At 45.2% G+C, this 20,211-nt stretch overlaps 1 protein-coding gene across 3 annotated transcripts; it reads left to right on the forward strand.

Moving 5' to 3' along the window:
• The first annotated feature begins 9,252 nt into the window (after nt 1–9,252).
• On the forward strand, nt 9,253–16,228 carry LOC127342029 (casein kinase 1-like protein 3). Of its 3 annotated transcripts, none has more exons than XM_051367964.2 (14): nt 9,253–9,680; nt 9,797–9,837; nt 10,671–10,744; nt 10,836–10,984; nt 11,667–11,762; nt 11,853–11,923; nt 12,615–12,676; nt 12,768–12,831; nt 13,520–13,604; nt 13,690–13,816; nt 14,193–14,257; nt 14,635–14,763; nt 15,182–15,402; nt 15,503–16,228. In XM_051367964.2, the coding sequence occupies exons 3-13, from the start codon at nt 10,681–10,683 to the stop codon at nt 15,380–15,382; spliced, it is 1,113 nt and encodes a 370-aa protein (XP_051223924.1). In that variant the 5' UTR covers nt 9,253–9,680; nt 9,797–9,837; nt 10,671–10,680; the 3' UTR covers nt 15,383–15,402; nt 15,503–16,228. The 3 variants fall into 3 exon arrangements, with proteins under 3 accessions (XP_051223924.1, XP_051223926.1, XP_051223923.1); XM_051367966.2 differs by having other exon boundaries at nt 10,671–10,740; XM_051367963.2 differs by having other exon boundaries at nt 10,671–10,740; nt 15,182–15,385.
• The last annotated feature ends 3,983 nt before the right edge of the window (nt 16,229–20,211 follow it).

Genomic DNA, 20,211 nt, shown 5'->3' on the forward strand with positions numbered 1-20,211 from the left:
TCCAGAGTTCGCTGGATTTTTGCGGCCAGATCAGGCCGCGCTTTCCTCAACGTATGCAGGTATAACCTTTCGGCTTCCTCCAAGCAACGTAGTCGCTGAACCCTACGTTTTTGGGAGTGGCTGGGTCCATCAGGGCACCACCTTGGCCGGTGGTACTTATCTTCTTCTTCTTCATCGTCATCTTCTAATTCCTCGAGATCTTCCACCCGAGAGGACTCAGCTTGCTTGTTCCGAGATGGGAGAGGTCCTAGACGTTTGAACACTGACACGTCTCCTGTGCCCTTCTTCTTCTGTCTACATTCTGGGCAGTTGCCGATTGTGGGCAATCGGCTCATTCCTGAATCCCAGCAGTGTTTGAAGAAGGGACAGTCCCAGTGCCTGTCCACGTCGTCCTGCTCTCTTGAATTCTCCTTGGCATGGCGCTCATATCTTTCATCGTCTTTATCATGCCGATGATTTTTCCTGGCGTCCCTGCTAGCCCGACGATCTCTTTCGTCGTCGTCGTTGTATCGCCGGCGTTGGTCGTACTGACGCTCATATTTGTTGAGGAGATGATCAGAGAGAGGTCGCTGATATCGCACATTCTTCACTTCTCCCTCTGTGATGTAGCGCTTGCCCTCGTTTCGGAGTCGATCGCGTGGAACGGCTTCCTCCTTGTCCTTGCCACGAGAGCGACTGCCCTCGTCTCTATCCTTACCAGGGTGGTGCGCAGGTCCTACCATGTTAATGCTGAATGAAAAACCTGTCTGGCACCTCCCGGGGTAAGCGTACTCCACCATGTTAACGGCGGGAAAGGGGTGTGTGTCAACTTTCATGGCGTACTGGCTGAAAATTAGACGCCCTTGTTCTATCGCCATTTGGATCTGCTGGCGCCACACCCTGCAGTCGTTGGTGGTATGGGTCAACGTGTTATGCCACTTGCAATATGGCTTGCCATTGAGCTCTTGCACCGTAGGGAATTTGTGGCCTTCGGGTAACTTTAGCTGCTTCTCCTTGAGCAAGAGATCGAAAATCTGCTCAGCTTTGCTTACGTCGAAGTCAAACCCCCTTGGAGGACCTTGTGGCTTAACCCACTTACAGGACACGGGGCTTGCCCCCTGAGTCCATTCAGCCACTGCTACCTCTTGATCTCCTGCAGAGCCTTCACCTTCCTCTGTCTCAACCAGGACTACCGCACGCTTGAACTTGTCCTGGTATAACTCTGGGTGGCGCTGTTCATATAATGACAGTTTCTGCACCATATGCGCCAGTGAAGCGTAATCTGCTTGGGAAGCCATATCCTTGATTGGCGATGCGAGACCCACCACCGCCAGCTCGACTGCTTCTTTTTCAGTCAAACGAGCCGAATAGCATCGGTTCCTGATGGCCCTGAAGCGCTGGATGTATTCTGACACTGTTTCTCCGCGCTTCTGCCGTACTTGTGCTAGATCGGCAATGCCAGCCTCGGAAGCCTCTGAGTGATACTGCATGTGGAACTGTTCTTCCATCTGCTTCCAAGTCCAGATTGAATCTGGTGGCAGCGAGGTGTACCACCCGAAAGCCGATCCCGTGAGGGACTGTGCGAAGAACCTCACCCGTAGTGCATCTGATGCTGAGATCGTGCCCAGCTGTGCCAAATATCGGCTCACATGCTCGATTGAACTGGAGCCATCTGACCCACTAAACTTGGAGAATTCAGGGAGCCGATATTTGGGTGGTAGTGGGATCAAATCGTACTCGTTGGGGTACGGCTTGGAATAGCCGATTGCCCTCCGTTTCGGCACCATGCCGAACTGGTCTCTCAAGATGGTACTGATCTGATCCGCGGTGCTAGCTGCAGGAGTCGAGCTCTGAAGATTCGCTGGAGTGGCATACTTAGCTAGCCACGCTTGCTTCTTAAGATCTGAGCTAGCTGCAGGGGTTGAGCTTTGAAGGTTTGCTGGAGTGGCATACTTAGCTAGCCACGTCTGCTTCTCAAGATCTGATCCAGAAGCCCCTCCTGCTGTTCCAGAAACCCCTGCTGTTGCAGTCTGGCTCGTGAGTGCCCAGTTACTGCAGTCTGGCACATATGTGCACGTGTACCCGTGCGGGATCTCCTTAGGCGCCTCATTCAAGAACTGGTAATCACTAGGATCGCCACCGATCTTGTAGACGATGAATGCCGGTGAACTCGGCACTTCTGGTGCTGCCAGCGCGAACAGCAGCGGTGGTCGGGTCTGGAGTGGTATCTCTCCTTGGTGAGTCCCTAGAGCAGGTCCTGACGGAGAGTACTGATGTCTCATGATTTCCTGGATCACCCGAAGCGCGACATGCTCCAAAGCGTTCACCAGGCTCTCAGAATGGCGGTGTTGCGAATGAGCTACCATGTGATTGACCTCTGTTGTGGATATACTTCATAGGTATACCATCGACATGGTCCGATTCCGGCAAGCCCGGGTGGCCCACAGATGGTGGTGATGGCTTATGGCCCACCGGGCAGCTCAGTTGATGTTGATCCTAAAGGATGAAGTCCAGCCCAGGATAGGGAAGCCGGATCCCAACCGACCATCGGAGGAAGTCGGATCCGTGAAGGTCCATGTGCAACTCGGATCTATGGAGGCCCAGGAGTAACCCGGATCCATGGAGGCCCATGTGGAACCCGGATCCATGGAGGCCCAGGAGTAACCCGGATCCATGGAGGCCCATGAGGAACCCGGATCCAGTACGACGTAGGGAGGAAGGCAGATCCTTGACATACACGGCAAGACCTTGTACCGTAGTTAGGCGACCTGTAATCCGGCTAGGACTCTCCATGTAAACCCTAGATCCGTGCGCTTTTATAAGCCGGATCCTGGGAGCCTTAGAGGCACGTTCAGAACAACAACTCATTGTAACAACGCGAAAGCGCCCAGATAATACCAGACAAGCAGCAGTAGGCCCTGTCATCGTGCAGGTGTTCCGAAGCTGGGTAAATCGCGTACCACCGTCCCGTGTGCACTCCGCCCTATGGCCCCTACTTCTTCTCCCCCTCGTGAGGATCCCTCCTCCGGGGTACCGTCGATTAGGCAACGACAGTTGGCGCCCACCGTGGGGCCTGCGGCGTCTGGAGGCCGGAACCGGGAGGGTTCCGCCATGGGAAGCTTCGACGACACCATCGCTGTGGGGCGTGTTCTTTACGCCGGAAACTTTCCGATCGTCCCTCCGAACGAGTGCTGGATTCCGGCTAGGACCGACCCCGTCAAGCTCTCCATCGTCCCAATCGGCGGCATACACATCTTCATCGGCGAGACCGTCAATTTCGACGGAAACGCTCTGGTAAGTACTGCAGCTACGACCGCCGTCGAGCAGGACGCAGTTGCAAAGATCCGATCTGAGTCGCTGGAGCTTCGAAAGAATCCGCCTTAGATTTGGAAATTTCAAATTCTGGTTTTGCTAGCCGGATCCGCGCCTACGTTTTTGGTAGTCGGATCCGCACCTATGTTTTTGGTTGCCGGATCCGCACCTATGTTTTTGGTTGCCGGATCCGCGCCTACGTTTTTGGTAGTCGGATCCGCACCTATGTTTTTGGTTGCCGGATCCGCACCTATGTTTTTGGTTGCCGGATCCGCGCCTACGTTTTTGGTAGTCGGATCCGCACCTATATTTTTGGTTGCCGGATCCGCGCCTACGTTTTTGGTAGTCGGATCCGCGCCTACGTTTTTGGTAGTCGGATCCACACCTATATTTTTGTAGCCGGATCCATGCCAAAATTTTGGTAGGTGGATCCGCACCTAAATTTTTGGAAGTCGGATCCACACCTAAATTTTGGTAGGTGGATCCGCACCAACAGGACCACTGCGACAATCAATCTCGCACCGGCTCGACGGAACGCCGAAGAAAAACCGCCACGACCGACGTTGACTCCGCTACAAACAGCTAAGTCCTATTTATATTTAATATTTTAAAATTTTATGATCATGAGATTAAGATTGGTTCACTCATATCCTGAGTCTTTTACCGCTTTCACTGTTGGTCATATCTTTCCCACGATTTGCCTCGCGCTCGTGAAAAACTTTGTACTGTTTTTGTCGCTTAAGGCTCCAGTACGCTGCAAAAATTCCGCTTTCGGGCGCTAGCTTAAGTTTTCTGGCCTACACGTTTTCTGTTGTTTTATGTGTGGATTTCTTAGTAGTGACATCTCGGTACTTAAAGCCGGCCTCTGTTTCCGAGGTTCTTGATTGTTTCGCTATTAAGCGCTATCGCCTCAGCAGATGTTCTGTGTTTAAAGTTTGCCGTCTCGCGAAAAGTCAAGCACATAAACCAGAAGAACGGATAAACCAGCACTTGCTTAAAACATATAAATTACATTAACTGTTCAAGATAGTCGAGTTTTTTCCGCCTTGACAGTTTTATGTTGTTCAACTGCTGCATAGTTTCAGCTTTAAAACATTTGTTCAAAGGCCGTTTTTGTTCCGCCTTACATTTGTTCGTTGAACATGATCAAAGAAACAATTTAATACAAATATGTTTTTATGTTTATGTATCAGGTACATGACACTTGGACGTACAACAGTCTCCCGAGGTTAGGCGGATCCATGGCGTGCACAGCTGGAAAAGCAACTTGAGTCTTGATTCCGCTATGCTTAGCCGGAACCAACCCTCGGGGGCTGCGGTTTGATCTTAGGTGAAAAGTGTGTTTCCTTTTGGGTATCAGTGCTGGAAATTTCCGCCTAGATGCTTGGGATTTACGCTATTCCTAAGTCACATATAAAGATAAAGCTACTCTAAGAGCTCCAAGCCGGATTTTAAGTAAATTCACCTTGGCGCTCGGGGGCTACATCGATGAAGTTCTCTTTGGAGCAACAAGCCGAAAAATTTCCACCTTGACGCTTGGGGGCTAAGTTTCTGAGCATCGAGTCTCCTTGGAGCAAGCCGACTCAACGCTCGGGGGCTACATACATATGGCTATGTCAAGAAAATTTTCAAAGATGGCGAAAACCTGGCCAACTAGTCGGATCCGCACCTAATCTTTGGTAGCCGGATCCGCACCTCAATTTTTGGCAGCCGGATCCGCACCTAATTTTTGGTAGCCGGATCCGCACCTCAATTTTTGGCAGCCGGATCCGCACCTAATCTTTGGTAGCCGGATCCGCACCTCAATTTTTGGCAGCCGGATCCGCACCTAATTTTTGGTAGCCGGATCCGCACCTCAATTTTTGGCAGCCGGATCCGCACCTAATTTTTTGGTAGCCGGATCCGCACCTCAATTTTTGGTAGCCAGACCCGCAACTAATTTTTTGTTAGTCGGATCCGCACCTATATTTTGGGTAGTCGGATCCACACCTACATTTTGGCTAGTCAGATCCGAACCTACATTTGGCTAGTCGGATCCATACCGAAGATTACGTTGGATGGTGTCTCCGAAGAATCTGACCATTGGATCATGAAGTTTCCGACCAATACTTGGTTGGAGATATGAAGTTTGGAGTCCTTCAATATTCTCTATTATTCGTTCCAGCCAAAGGATGAAGATACATGCGCAAGCTGAGCTGGATGGAAGAACGGTGAATCTTGGAGAACTCCGGGGGCTACTGTTGTGGATATACTTCATAGGTATACCATCGACATGGTCCGATTCCGGCAAGCCCGGGTGGCCCACAGATGGTGGTGATGGCTTATGGCCCACCGGGCAGCTCAGTTGATGTTGATCCTAAAGGATGAAGTCCAGCCCAGGATAGGGAAGCCGGATCCCAACCGACCATCGGAGGAAGTCGGATCCGTGAAGGTCCATGTGCAACTCGGATCTATGGAGGCCCAGGAGTAACCCGGATCCATGGAGGCCCATGTGGAACCCGGATCCATGGAGGCCCAGGAGTAACCCGGATCCATGGAGGCCCATGAGGAACCCGGATCCAGTACGACGTAGGGAGGAAGGCAGATCCTTGACATACACGGCAAGACCTTGTACCGTAGTTAGGCGACCTGTAATCCGGCTAGGACTCTCCATGTAAACCCTAGATCCGTGCGCTTTTATAAGCCGGATCCTGGGAGCCTTAGAGGCACGTTCAGAACAACAACTCATTGTAACAACGCGAAAGCGCCCAGATAATACCAGACAAGCAGCAGTAGGCCCTGTCATCGTGCAGGTGTTCCGAAGCTGGGTAAATCGCGTACCACCGTCCCGTGTGCACTCCGCCCTATGGCCCCTACTTCTTCTCCCCCTCGTGAGGATCCCTCCTCCGGGGTACCGTCGATTAGGCAACGACAACCTCCTGACGCAGAGACCTGGTGCGTTCTTCTGAAGGGGTAGACAGGTCCACTCCATCGAGCGCGCCTTCAGGTGAGAACCCTTTCCACCTGATGCCGTGTGAGCGGGTCCTCTGGAAAGAGCCGATGAGGTCGGCTTCGAAGATAGCTTTGACATCGTCATACTTCTTCTTAAGCTCCTCAGTCAGATCCTCGTACGTGACTGGATCTTCCGCCATCTCAGACGTAGATGGCGATGCAGTTGATGTCGAAGACTGTCCCACCGGGCGTGCCAGAATGTGTTGGCGTCCGAAACCCACCGGCGAGTAGCGACGGGCAACACGTAGAGCCGGGAGGCTCCCAGAACTGCGGCTGGCCCTGGTCCCTCGAGCGACGGCCCGCAAAGCTCCGGCACGCACGTCCCGATGCTGGTGCAAGGGCGTGCCACCTGACCTATACCTGGTCAGGAAGGTGATGATCTGCTTCGCTTAGTTTCCTGCATGGCATACACGTAAACATTAAATACGAGCCTCGATCGGCTCTCAGGTTGTCCTGTGAATCGGCTCAAGGAGCCGATCAACCCATGATTCGTATGAGGTCTACGATCACATGGTGGTCCTGCTTGATCAATATAAAGCTAAAACGACCTACGACGATTTAGGGTTTTCACCGCATAATCGGAACATCCTACACGTGATTGAGCCTGGCAGCCACGCAAGATGATAATAAACCAGCCCTAGATAAGGCCTAAAAACCAACATGGAGTTGATTCCCGGAACATCTTATCTAGGGCTAGCAAACTACACCCTACGTGCTACTGGATCCTTCAACCCGTTTGCAAGACCTAACTATACAGATATTAAACTAATCCTTGAAGAACAAGGAGCAATCATAACAGATCGGATCTACTAAACACGGATCAAGCAAGGTGCCACCCTTGCACCTCAGATCGGCGCAAGGGTGGCTAGATGTCTAGGGATAGCATGGAGCAAAGCATATATCGTGGTAAAGCAATGCTAACCCTAACACATCTATGATAACTACGTTGCTCGCCATCAACAAGGCTTCAGCACGAGCAACGCATGAACAACGAATAAACGTATACTGCCTAGATCGCAAGATGCGATCTAGGCAGCATGATGCTTACCCAGAAGAAACCCTCGAAACGAGAGGTTGGCGATGCGCCTAGATTGATTTGTTGTGAACGTGATTGTTGTCTTTCTCAATAACCCTAGATACATATTTATAGTCCGCAGACTTTCTAACGTGGGAATAATCCCAACCGTGTACGAGCCAAAATCTACCTAACCGACACGTATCCTACTATATTTACAGATACACGGGTAAACTAGCCCAAACTTCGTGTACAAGGCCGATTCATGTATGTCTTCCGTGTATATTCTTCAAGTCCATCTTTAATCATGCCCCACCTCTGATCCGGTCAAATTCTGGTGATAACAATTATGGAACCACCTTTAAATCAAAAATGAATTTCTATAAATCAAAATTGTCATACATGCCTATGTGGCTACTTGGGAAATATTTTTGCAAGTTTTTTAGGGTTTTGTTTCTCAAATAAAAATCCATTAAGAATTTGAAAACTTTGAAAGTCAAAATAAGTTTTATTTGAAAATACTTTGAAACCAAATTTTTTTGAAAACACTATTTTTGAAATCCCTTTTAAATAACTTCATAAAATTTTAATTTCTTTTAAATTTTCAATCAAGTTCAAACAATCAAGCATTAAATTTATTTTTATTTTCGATTCCAAAATTTATAAATTTTTGGGATGTGACAAGATTGCATATAGCTGCAAATTTAATATGTTCATTTTTTTCTGCGAAAAGGGAGTGGAGCACGAGAGATGCTCAACATCTTCATTGATTTACTACCCAAGAACATTACTCCCTCCGGTCCAAACAAAGTGACGGAAGTGGTCATTTTGCAAAACAATCATGTGGTTTCTTTCACCCACGCAGTCAACTGTTCACAACACACTCAGCAAATAGCCCGCATCCCACAGTCCGCACGACCGCACTCGCACGTCTCCCGCTCCTCGTTCTGCAGTCCACAAGGCAGGCGACCTCGCCGACGCCGGACGGAGATCCCACATCACCGGCCAGAGTTGCTCCTCGACCACGCGACGTGAAGCCTCCCTCACGCACGCAGGGTCCAAGCTCGAGGCCCCTGCTCAACCGCTCGCTTGCAGGGATTCTTTGGACCCGACAGCCGGTGGCGCCTTTGTGTGGAGCAGCAGATCGTGGCTCCCTTGGAGGGCTGCATCTTCTCTGGCGATGACCTGGACGGGCCGGATATCGAGCATGCGAGCGACCGATCCAGATCAATTTTAAATTACTATAAGGATTGTTTTGTAAAATGGCACTGTACTAACTGATCCGACACTTTTTTTCGGATCGGAGGGAGTAGTTCGAACACGAAGTTAAACCATGAAGTTCGGACGAGGATTTTATGCACATGGGAGTCAGTGCTCCCTTCACTTTTGGATTTTTGAAAATTTTAGATTCTCATATTTCTCTGCTTTCAAGAATTATGATAAATAGTAGTATAATAATACGTATATTTTGTCAGTTTACTGTCAGAAATTTGTCTTTTTTGTATTTTCCAAAATATAAAGTATTTTTTAATGGGACTTTTTTGACTACACTCCTCGTGTCTAAATCTATCTACATATTTAATGTCATAATTTTTAAAAACATAAAAGAGCGAGGTTTTGAAAATTTTCAAAAATCCAAAAGTCCATGGAGCACTTGTGCTCATGTGCACATGCTACTTTCCGATGAAGTTCTCGTTAAAAAGAACCATGAAGTTCGATTATAATTGTTTTACTAGTATAGATTCTGTAGTTGAGAAAAAACCTAGAGAAGAAAGCAAAAAAGTAGAGGTAAGCCGTGACATGGAGTGCCATCACGCGCAAGACCGACACCGCGAGCAAGCAGCTACGCTACGCGGGATCCAGCCAGGTGGCGTCCAGAACGTGGCACGTCTCCGCGTGGGAAAACGCCGCGCGCGGCAGGATAACCCCGATCGATCGAAGCCGCCGCCGGCCTTCGCCTCACCGAACCCACACCCACACGGCTACCGCGGACCACCGCCCCTTCCCTCTGCTCGCTGCCTCGCTGCGCCGCTACGCACCAAACAGCTTACAGCTCCATCCTCGTTCTCTTCGCCGACTGCTCGACCCCGCGCCAAGAATAAAGCATATCGACCGGAGCGACAACCCCACCACCGACCCACCGTCTGCCCGTTCAGTTCGCCGCGCGCTTCTCCGCCCGCCCGCCGCAGCCGGCAGCGACGTACGTCGGCTCCGCTCCAGCCTCCAGCCAACCCCCACGACACGATTGCGTCAGCCGCCGCCCTCCCCTGTACCCGGACGCGGGGGAAGAAAGGGCTGGCCGGCGCCATGGACCGCATCGTCGGGGGCAAGTTCAAGCTCGGCAAGAAGATCGGATGCGGCTCCTTCGGAGTCATCTACCTCGGTGAGCCGATCGTCCGATTCCCAGCCCAGCCCCGCCCGGGGGCTCCATTTCCATTTCCGCCGCCGCGTTTTGTTGCTCTTTTTCCGTTCTGTTTCTAACTCTGTCGCCGATTGCAGGCACGGATATGGACACCTACGAGATCGTCGCGGTGAAGATTGTAAGTTCATACATATCCGAATATCTCTCCTACTTCGATTGATTGAGTTGCTGTTTCTGAGTCGGATGATTGGGTTGCTGTTGAGTTAAGCGGGGATGTGGGTGATTGGGTTGCTGTTGAGTCAAGACTTGTGCGGCCGTGGACTGTTTGTTTGTTTCCCCTACCGTGGATGATTCGATTGCTCTGCCGAATTTTCTGAATTTGTCTGTTAGTTGCCGCTCTTGGTTGGTACATGATCGTGGATTTGTGATGGGACGAACCGCATCACAATGCTGCTAGTCATGCGGTTAGAAAGCTCGGAGCTTTACGCCTTTTTTTAATCGTACGGCCACTTGGCCCGTTCTTTTCCATTCTAGGACGCTACTTGCCTTGCTCTCTCTTATGATGATCGATACGCATACTGCTGGTGGTTGGTCCTTGCCATAATTGCGCTCCGCGTAGCCGAATTGTATTTGTAGCCCTGGGGGAAACTTGTGGTAGCAAGCATACTAGTGGGAGCTGAAAGTTTGTTTTGTTATTGCATTGTAAATGTAAAAGCTCAATCTGTGTCCTTGCTTTCCCCCCATCCTACTTCATGCCTCACATTGTTATATGCACTCTCTAAAGAACCCTTTTTGTTTTTGTTTTTGTTTTTGCGCACACTGTCAAAAACCTTACTTTGGCTAGTGAGAGCTGAAAGTTTGTTTGTTATTGTCAAAGTCCCTGCTTTCCCCCCATCCTACTTCATGACTCACATTGTTATATGCACTCTCTAAAGAACACTTTTTCTTTTGTTTTTGCGCACACACACGTGTAAAAAAAAAAAATACTTACTTTGGCTACCTCACTGGCAGGAAAGTAGCAATGCCAAGCATCCCCAGCTGTTCTACGAGGCAAAGATATACAACGCCCTGCAAGGAGGAAGTATGTATGCCCTGTCATCCAAAAAATTCTTGATAGTACTACGGTGAACTTATTCACATAAGATGCTGAGTTGATGGGGAATATTTTTCATCCAGGTGGTATTGCGAATGTTAAGTGGTGTGGTGTAGATGGGGAGGAAAATGTTCTCATTATTGATTTGCTGGGGCCGAGCTTAGAGGATTTGTTTGTCTATTGCGGCAGAAAGTTCACACTGAAGACTGTCCTAATGTTGGCAGATCAAATGGTAATTCATAACTCAGCATTGTCTATTTCAGTTTATTCAGTAGTCCAGTTTATTTTGTTACCTTCTGCAGAATGTTGAAACTTACTACAAAATATGGCTACATATTTTTTCACAAATTTGATCTCGTGTGGAATTCGTGGAGAACTATATATGTTTCTGATAGTAACCAACCACTGAATTCTATTGTTGATGACTTACTTGGAGAGTTCCACTATTGTCTTGCTCAGTTCAATATTAGTTAATAAAAAAAAATCAGCAATAAAGTAAGGTAAATCTATCTGCAGACTATAAACCAATACAAAACTTCAAAAGAAGACCTAAAAAATAATCTTTAAAAGCAAGATGGTGAACAAAGAAATATGCATAACTGACGAGAAATAGAAAAGTTACAAACCATACGAAATAATTACTTCCAGGACTACTATTGAGGATTCCACTAGCGGATATTTCCTCCTATGTGTTGCTTCTATGCACTTCATGTATGTTTACATAGTTTCATATAATCTGCAAGTAATCTTGATATGTAGAGCTCACATACATGATGTAGTTAAGTAACCACATGTGGAATGTTGTTGCCTAAAATTTTTCCTTGTCTGCAGTAAATATGTTTACAATGCATGAATTGAGTTCTATTGCTGCTTAAGTAAAGCTAAATTTTCGTTTTGGTAAGTATTTTTAACAGATTACAAGGATAGAGTTTATGCATTCCAAAGGATACTTGCATAGAGATATAAAACCTGACAATTTTCTGATGGGTCTTGGTCGGAAAGCAAATCAGGTACTTGTATGGTATATCAAAGCTCTGTATAAAGATGTTAATAATGTACTAAACAGTCTATTCAACGGTATCTCTGCATGTGATTATTAGGTATACGCAATTGATTTCGGGCTTGCAAAAAGATACCGAGATTCTACTACGAATCGACATATTCCTTACAGGTACAAATATATTTCCTAAGATGTATTTTGTGGACAAGATTGTGCCGTTGGATTACTCTCGTACAAGTATTAGACTAAATGAAATTCTGGTTTCAAGAATTTATTTAAGCAGTTAGGTGACAAATACTTGTTATCTATTGTCGATTTCGTTACACCTAGTTTGCCTTTCGGCATGATGGAAGTTATAATGTACACTGGTAGTGCAATGACTTGGGCTTCAACTGTGTCTCATCATTGGCTCCACCTTGGTGGCTCACTTATTTTACAAATTTATAGATGTCTTTTTTTTTCTGTGTGTTGCTTGACTATGCCTACTTTGTTCTTTATAGATGTCTTTTTTCTGTGGAGGTACTACAGTATTGTACCTATTTAGTCTTATAGGTTCCATCAACAATATTTCCTTTGCTATCATAATGTGTAACAGTTTGGACCACTCTGCATCATATAGTGTGATGGATCTTAAATGAAAAATTAGTATAAATTATATAACGCCGGAATTGGAATTCCTGTTATTTATATTGCCAAATCATGTGGGTTCTGACCTTCTCTTCCATTTTTCAACTTACTTTTACCATGAATAGTAGGGGAGCTCCCTATTGTATCTATTTACGGATTATTTAGCACAGATAGATGTCCTTTGCTCAGAACTTTTGATTAAGTCATTTAATATTGAACTGTTGCTTTGCTGTAGAGAACATAAGAACTTAACTGGCACTGCACGGTATGCAAGTAGCAACACTCACCTTGGAATTGGTAAGTGGTGATCAGTTGATTAGTTGTCAAATCATCATTTGAATTTGAATTTGAATTTGGTTTTGAACATTTTTGTTGCATTTACTGGCAGAACAAAGTCGACGGGATGATTTGGAATCTCTTGGTTATGTTCTCCTATATTTTCTCCAGGGGAGGTAGGCTTTATAGTACTTTTCTGTAGTACTGTGATGTTGCTTGTGAGCACAACATCTGGATTCAGTGTAATAAAAAACTAATGGGAATTATTAGTGCACTTAAATTTTTTTTGAAAGATATTTCTTGTTTGGGACAAAAGGCTTGGTGGTTGTTGTTGTTGTTTAGTTTTTTAAAAAACTCTTCCAAGATGCAGTGTTAGTTAAGTTCCAACTGTTACTTCCTTCACATTTTTAGATATTCTATGTGTAGGTGTGGATTGAATTTGGTCAGCTCAAAATATGTCTTAGCGCAGGACCTTATTATGATGCTTGTTTTGTCAACGAGCACCGTTGGTGCATCTGGTCTGCACAAAGATTTCCCAGAACAAATTTTACATATGGAACCCTTCACTACAAAACAGATTTCCTAGTTTCATCTGTAAATTTTACTAGTGAGTAGTTACTATTTGAAAAGGATGACTATATGCCATGTCAATGCATAGGAACATTTCTGCAACTGGTTAATCAGATTATGATCTCAAGTTCCACTATCAGGTTGTTACCATTATGTGCCTTCCTGTGCTATTATTCCTAATAATATGTTTTGTGAGAAAAGTAACAGGGTTTTATACCAAGCTACCCTTTGAGACGTCAGTATCCATTTGGGTAGTTTCGATCTAATTGTTGTGTTATGTATTGTCATTTCAAGTCTCCCCTGGCAAGGACTAAAAGCTGCAACGAAAAAACAGAAGTATGAGAAGATATGTGAGAAAAAGATTTCAACACCTATCGAGGTTTATATCTGCAAAGCATACTAAACCAAGCTTCTGGAAGAACATGTACTTTTGTATCTGTACCTAACGAAAATATATTTATCAGGTGCTATGCAAATCATGTCCGGTGGAATTTGCTTCTTACTTTCACTACTGTCATTCATTGACATTTGATCAGAGGCCTGATTATGGATTTGTGAAGCGCCTTTTTCGAGACTTATTTACCAGCCAAGGTATTTCCTGATTAAGTAGTACTATATACTATGAATGTCTGCTAAAATTTACAGCCTTGTTCCAGAATATACAACGGTTTAGAAATTTTGAGGTCAAAGTTCTCTATCTTCGATAACAAACTAATGGAAAAGTTATATAGGTAGTTTAGTTGCAAGTTGTACCATTCTGTTTCTCATGAAAAATTGATTCAAGTATAACATGTATAATTATCGATTGTTATTCAAACAAAAAGTAACTGTCAAAATTGCATATTAGATGTTGTGCAAAGTCAAAATACCATCTAACTTGGAACGGAGGGAGTAGATTATTGCAACAGATTGTATATAAGTTCGTTTTTCCATATTGTCACCCAGTGTTTTCCTCATCTTGCAACAGGTTATGAGTTTGATTACGTCTTTGATTGGACTGTATTGAAATATAAACAAGGCCAAAAGCCCCAGGTACTTCTTCACAGGTTAAAATATACAAGTTTTATGACATGTTCATTATCATTTATTAGTTTTGGACACTTCTTCTATGACATTTTATCCTGCTCTACAATTCCCTTCTTATGGTTCTCTTTGCCATAAGTTATGATGATTCCTAAACATCGATACTTTCGATGGGACAAATGTAATTTTCATTTTTCATAATTACATTCCAGTATCATGTTCAAACGGCATTTCATTCTTTACACAAATGATTCAGTCATGGAAATTTCATTTCAGCGAAGCATTCTATAGACCAGTCGATTAGTTCAGAACAATTATTTACCTAATCTGTGTAGACATAGTGCGACTTTAATGTCTATTTAAAAAATTCTCTTTACTTTTTGTAGCATGTTCCTGGAGCAGCTATTACTCCAGAAAACCCAGAACATCTTGACAAACGAACGGGTGTCCATCCAAATGAATCCCATAAACAGATGGGGCAAAGCCATATGACCGGGTTAGCTGCAAAGTTGCAGGTGAGATAGGCAACAGAGAGAGATTCAGACCCTATCATACAGCATAATTACTGACTGGTGACCATCCCCAATCAGTTTCCTTATTACTTGTTTTTCTAATTGAAAATAGTCACATTGAACACTTGTTCACCCACAGCAAACCTTGAAATCATGTGTAGCCATCAACAAGACTTTCACCTGGTCGTTTTTTTAAATTTGTAATCATACACCTTCTCCATAAGATTTATTTTCAGGATTAAACTGAGTCAAGAACACAGCAGATAGTTCACTCCAAGTATTTGTTGTTTCTGCAAACAAAGCTTTATACCAAGAAAGCATCAAAATTGTTCAAGAATCATATATGTTTTTAGCAGAGGGTGTATATATTGTTGTTGCTTGAGCAGTTATCTTTTCTTCATAATATGGTTGGTTATTTCAGGGACAAAATATGGCTGCCAGTGCCAGAGAAGCACCTCCAATATCATCTATTACTCCACCTGTTGTGCAGGGGAGAAATGATGGTAATTCAAGGAACATAGTGCGTTTTGATGCTTTTCGTCAAAATCAGGGTTTTTTCAGCAATACTGGCTCATCAAGCGCTTGTTTTCCGACATTTCCGCACAATGCCCCAGCAAAGTGACAGGTAGACTTATAGCAATGGTACGATGAATTTATGTTGTTCTTGATGTAGTACAATTTTTGGGTCTAGAATCTTGTGTTCTTGATGTGGTAGCTCTAATTAATTTCTATTGTTATACAGGTCACACCTATCTTATGGAGTTAGCAATGAGAAAATGCTTAAGAAGAGACCCCAGTTCTTATAGAGTGGTTCAGATTCAAAAATCATGATGCATAATTCCTGCTGCTGACATGGGCCACTGATGCGTTTGATTATTTTTTCGAGAAAACGCAATAGTCTTGCATCTCGATGCATTGATAGAAGAAGAGTTATGCACAACACAACTCCCAGGGCCAACGCTCAAGAATTACAATGTGACACCCTAAGTGCTAAGAACCAGTGGAAGGAGCGCTGCCAGCGCGGCTGCCCCTCCTAACGCCCACCGTCTTGCAATTAGCCTGGATAGTGGCGAGCAAGCTGGCAAAGTTGGGCAGCTTGTTGTCGAATACGACCATGCCCTGCTGCTTCCAAATCCACAAGGCCATGACAAGGATGAACGAAGGGGTGCCTAGCTTCATAGCCGGCGGGTTGGAAATGGTGACCTGCTGCCACCAGTCGACAAAGTCCTCCCCGACAACCAGTTTGATTATGACACTGCCTGCTAATTAAGCAAGGTTTGCTTACTGTTCTGTTGGATGCTCCAACAGTTTGTTTAACTGTTGCTTAGGTATGTTCCCACAGTGGCTGATGGCATGTAAGTTGTTCATATGTGTAGATAAGTATCATGGACACATTGCAATAATGGTGATGTGGGCTCATTCGTTGTCCTGTATCGATCCAATTTTTGCAAGAAGACTCTTTCGTGAATTTTCATCGTGATCTGAAATATTTTCAGCACTAGGTACTGAAGATGCTCAAGAACTTAACAAGAGTTGCAGTGGGCTAATCTCAATTGCATTCTTTCTGGTTAGGGATCGGCAGGAAATTTTCAGTAGGCTATTTGATTGCCGGAGTTGTTAACTTTCACATAGTTACTCATGTTGAGTTACTCATAGATAGAATTCGTATGTAGCAGAGTTGTTTTTGCTAAAAACGGCTAGAAAGCAACAGAACCAAAGGGAGATGGCTAAATGAAGTATTGTAAGCCGGTAAATCCTGTTGCCATTATTTGTTTGCTGTGTAAATTATTAAGTGCTGCATTGTGTAGTTTCTTTCCGCTTTAGATGACCAATATTTTACTTACGTTGGGGTGAATGGTTCTTGTACTACGATAGTATAATGTATGAATATACTTGATCAAAAAAGACCTTTATATTCTTTATATATTTCTTGGTTAAAACTTGCAGATATTAGGGAGTTCTGGTGGATTTATGTTACTTCCTTCGTAGTGTTTAGTAACATCAAAGTAGTAACATAGATGTCTTCATTAATTAGCTTGTAGACTTATTGTATCTTGGAAAGTGTGATTTTATAGTAACTAGCTATGTTACTCTATCCTTATCTCTCATCATTAAATCACTGCCACATAAGCAAATTTGTTGAGTTAGACACTTACTTATTGCACTATGAGTAGTCTTATTAGTGGCGATCTTCTCAATGTTCTTTTAGTCACTTACATGGAAGTGGCTTCAATTGTTAGAGAGGACATCCTCCAAAGAGAGCAAGGTTTCTCTTTTGTTTACTTACATGGAAGTGGCTTCAATTGTTAGAGAGGACATCCTCCAAAGAGAGCAAGCTTTCATCGCATACTTCACCATAACATATAAATGCCTGTGATGTCCCTATGATTGGGGATCACCACAGTGGCTGAATTGGAGAGGGAATTAGGATTTAGGATGAGGAGAGAGGAATTAGGATTTAGGGATGAGGAGAGCAGCTAGAGGGGATGAGAGGAGCAACAGAGATTCAGTTTCGTTTATTTTTCAACATAGGTTCAGAGATACACGGGGACTCCCCTTTAACCCCTCACACACACGCTTACAAGTGGGGGCCGCAGGCCCACCACCGCTAGCTCACAACCAACCAGCTTGGACCTCATTCTAGGTCCTGGTTCCAATCACGTCCAGCTCAGACTGGACCTTGTTGTCCACCGACGATCCTGTGGTAGTCGTAGGTGTGACACTCGCCTCCCCTTGAGACGACTCCTGGTCTTGTTCTTCGTCCCAGAGTGCAGCATCAGGATAGCGATTCTTCAGGACGTAGTAGTCTTCCCAGGTTGCACAATCATCAGGAACATGTGCCCAACGAATCAACACTTGTGGCGTGGCAGTATTACCTTTCTTCACCAAGCGACGCTGAAGAATGGATACTGGCACAGGAGTAGTGGCCACCAGGTCTGGCACCGATGGTAGAGTGCTATAAACCGGAGTGTAGTTTGCTCTGAAGGGCTTTAACTGAGAAACGTGGAACACTGGATGCACCTTGGCAGTGTCAGGCAGCTCCAGCTTATAAGCAACAGCTCCAATTCTTTCCAAGATCTTGTAAGGGCCAAAATATTTGTAAGAGAGCTTCGGGTATGGTCTGTTAACCACTGACCGCTGGGCATAAGGCTGCAATTTCAATAAAACTTGCTCTCCAACTGCAAAGTGGCGTTCGGTGCGATTCTTGTCAGCGTATGTTTTCATCCGTTGCTGAGCCCGCATGAGTTGGGCACGTAGCAACTCTGTTTGGGCCTGGTATTCGAGCGCTGTCTCCGTTGCTGAGGAAGGCTCAGTGACCACCAGGTTAGGCATTGCGCCGAAATTGGGGTCCACTCTGTACAACGCTTTGTAAGGTGTACATCCCAGAGCAGTATGGAAACTTGTATTGTACCAGAATTCTGCCATCGCCATCCATTTCTTCCATTGCTTAGGATTGTCTTGCACTGCACAACGCAGATACTGTTCTAGGCATTGGTTGACGCGCTCGCTTTGGCCATCAGTCTGTGGATGGTAAGCGGTGTTGTAGTGTAACTGAGTGCCAAGGGCTTTGAGTAACTCTTTCCAAAAGTGACTCGTGAAAACCTTATCACGATCAGATATTATCGTAATAGGAACACCATGTAGCCGAACAATCTGATCAAGGAATAGCTTAGCCACAGTAGCAGCCGTGTAAGGATGCTTCAGAGTTAGGAAGTGGACGTATTTAGTCAAATGGTCCACTACAACCAGAATGGTGTTGGCATGATCAGAGAGTGGCAAACCTTCAATAAAGTCCACCGTGATCTCAGCCCAGGGTTTTGTAGGTGGTGGTAGAGGTTGAAGTAGTCCAGCAGTGACAAGGTATCAACTTGTCAATGCCTATGGATTGTAGGCTAGGGTTTAGTTGGAAGTAGAGGGTAAGTAGATCTCGAAGGTTTCAGCCGGAAAGTACTCGACGAATATGAAAACTAGGGTTTGCAGACAATGATTCGATTCTCTTTTTGTCCCTCGCCTCCCCCTTTATATAGGAGGTGGAGCCGAGGGATTCGTGCTATACAAGTTACAGAGTCCGGGACGATTTCTAACTCATCCCGCCAGATTACAAATAACACTTCCTATTACAACTCTTGACTTTCCTTGATATATCTTGGGCTCCCGAATCTTCTTATTCTTCGGGTAGTGGGCCTTCAGTAAACCCCGGGTACTATCTTCGGCAGGCCCATTTGGGATGCCTATGTCAGTAGCCCCCGAGATTTTGCTTGAATCGTAGAATCAGGGAAAATCTCCACTGTTTATTTTTATTCGAAAGCTTTAACTTTTTTATATTTCTTCACATAAGATTCTATATTGTACAGGGATAATGGTAGTTGGAGCTAGTTCATCTGACGGATCAGGTACTAGTTAACTGCTCTAGTGGCAATCCGCAAAAACCTACTTCAAAATCACGTCCCTGGACATGATCTCGGGATACTGGTGTAAACTTCGACAGGTGCCGCTTAAGGTCTTACCATTCTGTCGAGTCCCAGTCAAATTTATCGGGTACCTAACGCGTCCGTTAGGATTTTTCTTCGTATCTGTTGATACGGATAAAAGTATGTAGCGCAGTCTTCGGCGATGCCACGCCCAGCAGAACGGATCTGGGGTCTTACCTTCGCAAATTTGCGGCATTCAGAAATTGATCGCAACTTCGGCGTTCTGAGAATATATTGTCGAGTGCTTTTCCGGCTGTTGGAATGGCACATTTTATCGAGTCAAATATGACTTATACTGCTCTCCCGATGGGAGTATATGTAGAGTTAACTACAACTCGAAATATACTCTCTTGCTTTTCTATTTTTCCTTTGTTAATTTCATCGGGCACGCGAACAGCGTTCCCGATGGGAGTAGCCCCCGAGGCTACAGCCAAGAACTTGTGCTTGGTTGTAGGCTCAACATTTTAGTCCACCTTGTCGCTATATTGCCATTATTTCTCAATATGATCTTTTTCTTCTTCTTCTTCTTCTTCTTTTTTTTACCCCTCGGGTGCGCGAACAGCGCTCCCGATGGGAGTAGCCCCCGAGGCTACAGCCAAGAACTTGTACTTGGTTGTAGGCTCCGCAATTTCTATATTGTCATAGTCGAATTTTTACTTTTTGTCGAAATAGCCCCCGAGCATTTGGGGAAAAACTTGTTTTTGATCAAAGGCTCCCGAAGTATTGAATAATTCTTCCTGTCGCCAATCTTTTTTAACTTTTCTTATCGACATGCTTCCCTTAACCAAATTTACTTCATCCCTCTCGAATAGTCGTGATCTTTCTCGCCTGTGGGTCCATTGCTTCCACCACGTTAACACGTCGTGCAAGTGGGGGACACACGTCCTCCGCTTTTTAAGGCGCACGTACGGTAACGCCTATCTCGGTAAAAATACCTTTTTACCCTTGTATCTAGAAGATCTATTCTCACCATACGATT

The sequence above is a fragment of the Lolium perenne genome, chromosome 3 (genome assembly GCF_019359855.2).
Source record: "Lolium perenne isolate Kyuss_39 chromosome 3, Kyuss_2.0, whole genome shotgun sequence".
NCBI lineage: Eukaryota > Viridiplantae > Streptophyta > Magnoliopsida > Poales > Poaceae > Lolium > Lolium perenne.

Excerpts from the sequence above, each read along its gene's own strand:
- LOC127342029 (XM_051367966.2), top strand. The coding sequence starts at position 9,605 with ATGGACCGCATCGTCGGGGGCAAGTTCAAGCTCGGCAAGAAGATCGGA. Across the intron at positions 11,763-11,852 it reads TTGGTCGGAAAGCAAATCAG|GTATACGCAATTGATTTCGG; the intron begins GTACTTGTATGG and ends TGTGATTATTAG. Across the intron at positions 12,677-12,767 it reads CAACACTCACCTTGGAATTG|AACAAAGTCGACGGGATGAT; the intron begins GTAAGTGGTGAT and ends ATTTACTGGCAG.